The sequence below is a fragment of the Rhineura floridana genome, chromosome 14 (genome assembly GCF_030035675.1).
Source record: "Rhineura floridana isolate rRhiFlo1 chromosome 14, rRhiFlo1.hap2, whole genome shotgun sequence".
In the NCBI taxonomy this organism is placed as follows: domain Eukaryota; kingdom Metazoa; phylum Chordata; class Lepidosauria; order Squamata; family Rhineuridae; genus Rhineura; species Rhineura floridana.
In genome coordinates, this window is record NC_084493.1 from 21,364,971 (window position 1) to 21,373,542 (window position 8,572).

An 8,572-nucleotide genomic window follows, 5' to 3' on the forward strand; every position below is an offset into this window, starting at 1 on the left:
CAGTGTAGACCAGCCTTTCCCAACCAGTGTGCCTCCAGATGTTGTTGGACCACAACTCCCATCAGCCTCAGTCAGCATTGCCAATGGCTGAGGCTGATGGGAGTTGTGGTCCAACAACATCTGGAGGCACACCGGTTGGGAAAGGCTGGTGTAGACAATACTGAGCTAGGTGGACCAAGGGTCTGACTCAGTGTAAGGCTGCTTTCTGCGGTCTGTTTTCCTGAGTGGATGGGAAGCACAGGTGCTCACGGCTTATTCAGTTTTCTTTTTTCCCTCAAGTATATCCCACCTTTCTTACATGATGGAACTGAAGGGAGCATACGCAGAGTTCCCAAGTGATCTCTCATTCAGGCACTGTCCACAGGCGGTGTATATGTGTGTGTAGAGCTCGATGTTGGGAGATTCAGGACAGGCAAAAGAAAGCGCTTGTTCACACAGGACGTAGTTAAAACTATGGAATTTGCTCCTGCAGGTTGAGTGCTGGCCATCCGCTTAAGTGGCTTTAAAAGAGGATTAGACAATTCATGGAGGAGAACGCTGTCAATGGCTACTCGCTTTGATGGCTATGTCCTTTCACCACTGTTGGAGCAGGATGTCTCAGTGTCAGTTGCTGGGAATCATAAGTAGTTAGAGCTCTGTTGAACTCGGGTCCTGCTTGTCATAGGGATGTGGTTGGCCGCTGTGAGACAGGATGCTGGATTAGATGGGCGTTTGGTCTAATCCAGCAGGCCTCTCCTTACATACAATATATTTGTTTGTATTATCCCACTATATACCTTCAGATCATTCCTTGGACCCAACTTGTGTACGCATATGCGTGTGCATGCATGCATTCACATATAACCTCCGAGTCACTCTTCTCAGAGAGATTACCTGCGGGGTGGCCTAGCTGGCTGTTCTTAAGGGTATCCCAGACTCTCAGGACTTTGCTGTTTCAATTTGCTTGCCTGATTCCTTCTTTATGCAATTGTGGAAACTGAACAAGACACAGTGCAGGGAAAGACAACATGTGACTCAGATAGATCTGTGCCAGGGATGGGGAACCTGTGACCCTGTAGCTGTTCTTGGACTGCAATTCCCACCAGTCTCTGCCAGCATGGCCAATGGTCCAGCCAAATGGTCCAGCTCTTCTTTAGTGTAACCAGGGCAGTGGAGACAAGGTAGTTCCAATATCAGTGAGGCTGTTAATCTGTTCTAGGTTTTAGTTTGAACTTTCCAGGTCCTTTTTTAGCACCTTGGCCAGCTCCTTGAAAGGTCAGACTAAAAGCCGGAGTGGATTCACTGCCCCACTGACATTGGAGCCACCAATCTCCACTGAAACTGGGGGTTGACCCTTCCTCTCCTCACTGGGCATTTATCTAGCTCTTGTCAGAGGTCATGGGAGTGGAATACCTGTAGCCATGTCGCCACCTTGCATCCTGGAAACTCTTGTCTGAGATCTGAAGAAGTGGGGGGGGAGGGCAATGGGAGCGGCCACTTTGTCTCATGCTGAATGTCCATCGTCACGTTGCTACCTCTTTGACGCTCATTGGCCATTGTTTTTTCCTGTGCTTTGACTTAGCCCTACTGTCCACAGACTGCATCACCGACTGGTAGAATTCTTTGCTCACGCAGGCTAGGGAACCGGCCAGTCCCAGCCCACAGTTGTTCCCTATTCTTACGCTCTTTATTGTCAATGCAGGGATGGGGAAAGGTCAGCACAGGATGCCCTCAAAAGATGAGCTGGTGCAGAGATATAACCGAATGAACACCATCCCCCAGGTAACCATGTGTGTGTGTGTGTGTGTGTTTTTCTTGGTAGGTTTGTTTTTCTACAGGTGTGTAAGCCTCTCGATGTCCTGCTGTAATCTGAGCCTGCAACGCCTTAATTTCACAAGCATCCATCTGATTGTGACACTTCCCCCTTGTGAATTCATGGGATTATTGGTTGCTGCCCAGTTACTCTAGGAAGAGAGAGCCTTGATGAATACAACAGGCTGAATCATAGGGCTGAGACACACTCACTGTTCCAGTGCGACTCCATCTCTCCTGAAAACGGGGACACACGATGCTAGTCAAACCCTGCCCCTTTTTACTGTAAAACCCAGTGGGATCAGCTCAAGTGCGTTTTAAAAAAAAAAGCTTCAAACAGATTTTGCAACTGATCGACAGATCAACCCATTGCTCCTCCAGGTGTGGCCAATGGAAATGCTTTGCTGTAGGCCACTAGTGTGCTCACAACAATAGAATCAAAAACTAGTCCAACCCCCTGCTCAGTCCCGGAATCTAAGTTAAAGCATACCCAATAGGTCGCTGTCCAATTGCCTCTTGAAGGCCTCCAGTGTTGGAGAGCCCACCTCCCTAGGTAATTGGTTCCATTGCTCTGCTTTGGATAGGGCGGTTGCCATGCTGTCATCACACACAGTCTCCTGCTCTAATGTAACATAACGAACAAGGCTGTAACTCTGGCTCCCTGGTTTGCTTGCAGACTCGGTCCATCCAGTCCAGATTCTTACAGAGTCGCAATTTGAATTGCATCGCACTTTGTGAAGGTGAGTGGCAGGGCAAGGCCCATGGGCCAATGTCTCTTTCAGACTCCCACCTGAGCCCAGATGTTGGCTACCATGCCCATACAAATGTCAGTTTAGGGAATGTGCGCCAGGGAAAGGCATAGAAACATAAAGTTAATTTTGCCTGATCAAAGCAAAGGTCCAGCATTCTGTCTCCAACAGGGGCCGGTTATTTGCTCCTAAGGCAGCCTTCCCCAACCTGGTACCCTCCAGATGTTCTGGACTCCAGCTCCCATCAGCCCCAACCAGCATGGCCAATGGTGAGGGATGAAAGGAGACAGAGTCTAGCAACATTTGGAGGGCTGCAGGTCTCCCGCCTCGCTTTTGAATGGCTGTGGACATGGGCTTCCATGGAGGGAGAAAAGCAAACGAAGACACTAGAAAAGGCCAGGTTCTCACTAGAAAAGGCCAGGTTCTCACTAGAAAATGAGTAGAGTACCTGTACATTTTGTCTCATATCTCTGATTCTACAAATGCTAGAAACTTTCTCTCTTCTTTTTAAATGAAAGCAGAACATCTGGGGGTTATGGGTCATCTGAGGGGGTGACTGGCCCTTGGCCCTCCCAGTAGATGCCCATGGTTGTGGATCCTGAGTGTTACAGTCCTGCAAACAAACCATTGAAACATTTGACTGCTCCACTCCTTGTTAGCTTTGCTGTAAAGTAATTAAAGGGCATCCATCAGTCAATGAAAGAATCAACCTTTCAGTTGGTGAAGCATCCTGGTCCAGTGGGACTTATGGGTGATAATGCTCAGATTCCCAACTCTGACTTGCACTATGTGCATCTTTTCAGTGTGATTTTTTTGGGGGGGGGGATTCTTATCTCCCATAGGGCAGGCTCTGATCTCTTGGGTAAATCTGAGGCTGTATCTGGGGGCTCTGGCTCCATCCTGCTTAGTGGGTGATATTGGCAGGGTATGTGCATCATGTTCTGAGTGTGACATGGCTGATGCCTTCCTCATTTGCAGTGATCACGTCGAAGGATCTCCAGAAGCACGGCAACATCTGGGTGTGCCCTGTGTCGGACCATGTGTGCACCCGCTTTTTCTTTGTGTGAGTGGCCACATCTCTTGGGTTGGGGAAGAGAAGCAGCTCTCTTCTGCGGAATGGGGCAATGCCAGTGCCGGCCGGGCACCTCACTGGGACCGGTGCTGGAATTGCACTGTCTTGAAAGGCATGCTGTAAAAAGGTAATCTCTGAAACAGTTTTTCTCTCTCCCTCGCAGGTACGAAGATGGCCAAGTCGGAGATGCCAACATCAATACTCAGGACCCCAAAATCCAAAAGGAGATCATGCGTGTGATTGGCACTCAGGTCTATACAAACTAAGGGGGGTGGAGGACCCCATTCCTTCAGCTCGTGCCAATGCTGCCCCTGCTTCTGCATGGGCGGAAGGGAGCCAGGCATCGGAGGCTGCAAATGAGGCAATGATCACCCTTGGCTGGCTGAATACCGAGATCCACAGGAGGGGCATATGTGTGTGTCAAAGGGGCAACCAGTGTCATTTTTGAGCTGCAGAGGCCCCGGCGAGTGCACCTCTGGATGGGTGGCAGTGGCTCCATCCAGCCTGCCTGTAGAGTACACAGAGAGACTCTCCGATGGGGTACATTTGGACCAGATCCCAAGGACAGTTGGGGTGGCTGACTTTGCGCTCCCATCTTCACAGTGACATTTTTATCAATGAAAACAAGCAAAAAAAAAAGCAAACAAAACAGAGCAAGAGAGAGAGAGTGAGTGAGAGAGCGTGCGCATGAGAGAGCGCAAATGGTTTTAGCTTATTAAAATTCTCTTTAAAAAATGAAGCTCTGGTGCACCTGCATAGACTCTGTATGTGTGTGTGCATGTGTGTACTCATGTGCCCAGCAGAAGTTGTGCTTCCTCTCTTTTGTGTTGCCCGCAGGGGCAGAACAGCTCTCTATGCCACTATCACATTCTCCTGGAGAGGAACACACGGCCTGTTTTGCTGAGCATTCCTCCTAATGAGCTTTCACAAAGCTTACACGGAGGTTAAACAATGTCTGGTCTTTACTGAGCATTCATCCTGATTTGTTTTTAGGGGGCTAATAATATGATGAGCATTCCTCTTGATTTCATCCTGATTTGCTTGTGGTGTGGCTATATGTCTTCCCCTTAAATCACTTACCTTATGCTTTTTGGTGAATTCCCCTGCCACTTTCTAAACCACAAAAAAGTCAGCTTTTAAAAAGAAGTAGATTTGTTGTACTAGAGTCGTTTAATCCACTTTGTTTGCACAAACCTAATTTTCAGGTATGCGGTTGAATCCCTCCCACAAAATACTGACGGTCTCGAGGTGACCAAGGTCACTGCTCCAAGTATTTCTGTATGTCCCAATCCTCCTGTGCTTCTGATGGACAGTGATGGCTGCTGCCCTTTGGCATAGACAGGCAGAAGGCAGGGACCCTAACAGTAGGTGGCGCCAGAGCCAATGGCAGGCTGAGCCAACTAATTCTAGCTTTGCCCCCAGCCTCCTCCCTGCTCAGTTCCATTAGGGCAATCTGAGATGAAGGAGGAGGACACTGACAAGCATTGCCACTCCCTGGACTGGTTGCAAGTAAGAGGTCAGGCCGGTGGGGCCTGGCTGAGGGTAGACTGAGGTTGGTGGGGCTGTGCCCCATTTGTCCTAATGGACTAGCCTCCACTGGCTAGAATATCATGAGAACTGTCGCTTTGGTTCAATGCTTAGGACAGTGGTCACTTCCAGATGACCAGTTTTTTGGACATTCATCCTGATTTGTTTGCGGGGAGCTTATATGATGTTGCAGGAAGCAAATGTTATCCTACAGTTTCCAGTGCATTTTCCCATCACTTTCCTTATCACAGAAGTCCTTTTTTTTTTTTTAAGAAGGTTTGTTGTATAAGAGCACCAAATTAATTTTAATTATGCAATTAAGATCTGGAAGTGCCCAGGATTTTATAGCCCCACCAATCTCCTTTGGGGTATGTATGAAGGAAGGAAAGAGAGCCCCCACCCCCCATACTGGTGTGTCTGTATTCCCTCCAATATGTATGTGCCCCTCACTCAGTGGTAGTGTCCATGCATTGCATGCAGAAGGTCACAGGTTCAATCCCCGCCATCTTCAGGTACAAAGGATCAGGTAGCAAGTGGCAGGGAAGATCTCACACCTTGGAGAGATCCTGCCAACCAGAATAGCAGAGCAGGGCATGCTGTCTGACAGGCTGCCATCTTTGTTCTCCCCAAATGTAATGCCAGCAGGCACTACTGACAATGATGGGCCCTGGCTGGATGGTGATTATCCAGGGACCACGGAGTAGACCATTCCAGGCTAGATGCAGAAGTGGCTTGCTGGGGGGGTGGGGGCAGAGACGCTACCTTTGCTTTCCAGCAGGTTGGCCACTGGGGTGGAAAGGTTGGTGCAGTGCAAATGCACAGGCAGGAGCATCTTCTTGGTTCTGCAGGGGCATTTGTACCGCACGTACCTCCCTGCCCCTCCCCATAAGCAACAGCGACCCCGTTCCCAGGAAGCTGACGCAGCGGCTCTGCTCCGCCTGGGAAGCTGGTTCTGCCTAGATGGTCAAATCGTCTGACCTGGCACAAGGCAACGTCCTGCGACTCTTTGAAATAATTGCATTGGGTGTCTCTGGCCATGTCTGCCCTATGCATTTAAAGCACTATGATACCACTTTAAACAGCCATGGCTTTTCCCCAAAGAATCCTGGGAACCTTAGTTTGTTAAGGGGGCTGAGAGTTGTTAGGAGACTCCTGTTCCCCTCACAGGGTTACAGTTCCCAGAGTGCTTTAACAATCAGTCCCTCTTCCCAGGGAATTGTGACCATTGGTCCATGTAGCGAAGTATTGTCTGCCCTGACTGGCAGTAGCTCTCCAGCCCGTTTCAGACAGGGTCCCCTCCTAGCCTTACCTGCAGATGCCAGGGATTAAACTTGGGATCTTCTGCCCTCAAAGCGGATGCTCTACCACTGAGCTATGCCCCTTCTCCCAAATGACTCGATGGCTGCTGTAGGGGCTAGGCTGATCAAATGCAATGGAGCGGGGGGCTTCCCTTGTGCAACTGTCAGCTGACACACTGTTCTTGCTGAAACACCTCCTTCAAACAACAGTTAAAGGAGCCCTGCCCCCTATTTTATCTGGTCACCTTAGTCAGGGTCAGACTAGCAGTTTACAAGCCCAGTTTACAATCCATGGGTCCTAAGGCAGGTGCAAAGGACCAGTTGTGCCACCATTTGGTCCTTTAATGGTTGGATCCTACAATCGGCTGCCTCAGTGCACAGCTCATAGAATTTCAGAAGCTGGCATTGCATCGCAGCACTTTTAGAGACGCTGGAGCCAAGAATGTGACTATTTGCAGGGTTCATGGCAACATTTCGCCCAGCAGAGTAAAAGATCATGGTGGGAATCTGAGAGTTTCACTTATTTATGGCAGCCTCAACCACCTGCTAATAGAGGCTGACACTGGGAAGAGGAAGGAACTCCAAGTGCTTGATGAAAGGTTTATTTCATCTTTCAGAATAACTCTCTTTTGGGGACACCCTTTCAGTGATAATGACAGCAGTTACCTTGGTAGCTTATACACTTGATGGAAATGCCTAAGCACATGCCTCCAAAGAAAGATTACTCTGAAATGTATTCTCTGTGAGCACCTTTTCTCTAACCCCTAGGTAAAGCTATTGTTTGCCTTTTATTGACTTTTTTTAAAAGCCAGCACAACTTCCAATATGAATCTCTCTATATCTGTGTGTATGATTACCCCTGTTTCCATTCTCCACCTACCAAAGGAGCCTGTGCATTTCACCCAAGGATGGTGGCAGCACGGAGTAAGAGCTGGAAGAGCTGTCTGTGGCTTGGGGGTAGAGCTTCTGCTTTGCATGCAGGATGTCCTAGGCTCAATCTCCAGCATCTTCAGATAGGGCTGGAATAGGATTCCCTGCCTGAAACTCTCGACAGCTGCTGCCAGTCAGGACAGACTACAGATGTTACTGAGCTAGATAGACCAATGGTCTGACTCAGATTTAGGAACGTAGGAAGCTGCAAGCACAGGCCATGCTTCCCCCTCTTCCCCCTGCCCGCAGCTAGTGGTGTTTTTCCTGATTTTGGGTCAAAAATTTTGAGGTTATTTATTTTCTTGAATTTATATCCCACCCTTTCTTCCAAAAGCAGCCCAGGGCAGCATGGATGAGAGGACAATCCTCAATAAGAGACTCACACATGAACAATCCGGGCAAATTCCCACTGGACTGTGCTTTATTTCAGTCTAAGCAGAATATCATTAACTACAGAGCTACAGAGATAACAATGTCCATTTTGTCTTTCTTTATTATACTACAAGAAATCATAAGAAGGATCAGTCAAAAGAATGGGAATCCACTGGAATGCCAAATCTGCTTCCCCCCCCCCAGGAGGCAGCGTCCCTTTTGAATTGGCAAGAACAGAAAGCCCATTGGGTGGCTGGGAGGGGGAGGGAGAAGCTCCACCTCCAGAGTAGTAGGATTTGGTGGGGAAATGATGAATGCTCAGAGGCCAGTGAACTTTGTCCTCTGGTGACCCAAGCTGGGGCATGCGGTCCTCCTTTGTAAAACCTTAACCTTTAGAGCCCTTGGCCAGGACAGGAATACATAGAGCAAGGCAGTCCCTTAGATCTTAAGCTTTTGGATGTGTCAGCAGTTGGGGGTCAGAAACAGCCTTTGTCCTCGGACCTTGATTTTGGAGGGTGAAATGGGGGTCCCTCTTTGACCCTTCGTTTGTTGTTCCATTTTCCCCTGGCTAATAATAACTCACCCATCACTAGTCTTCCCATTGGCCTTGTCCCCCTGGTGTTTGCAAGACGCTCATCACATTTTTGGTGCGCCTGGGATAATTTGGTTGCTGACCTCCTGACAAAGTCGAGGGGCATCATTAGGAGGTTGCTCAGAAGGTCCACGGTGCAGGCCTTTTGCTCTGGGCTCCAGATTTCCTCCCCCTTTCCCCCCTTTTAAACTTTTGTTTTTTAAAAGAAACTTTGCTTATAGGGCAGCTGGATCCGCTGCCG

The 8,572-nt window shown here is 48.8% G+C and overlaps 1 protein-coding gene across 3 annotated transcripts in view; it reads left to right on the top strand.

Moving 5' to 3' along the window:
* Nucleotides 1–4,270, top strand: part of PARP6 (poly(ADP-ribose) polymerase family member 6) — a 64,572-nt gene extending 60,302 nt beyond the window's left edge. For 2 of the 3 annotated variants that reach the window (XM_061594904.1, XM_061594905.1), the window contains exons 19-20: nucleotides 1,682–1,761; nucleotides 2,468–2,531. In XM_061594904.1, coding sequence (XP_061450888.1) covers nucleotides 1,682–1,747 — 66 coding nt within the window. In that variant the 3' untranslated portion in view covers nucleotides 1,748–1,761; nucleotides 2,468–2,531. Of the gene's footprint in view, nucleotides 1–1,681; nucleotides 1,762–2,467; nucleotides 2,532–3,518; nucleotides 3,604–3,775 lie in introns of those variants that run through there. The other variant, XM_061594907.1, reaches the window with a different exon arrangement.
* The last annotated feature ends 4,302 nt before the right edge of the window (nucleotides 4,271–8,572 follow it).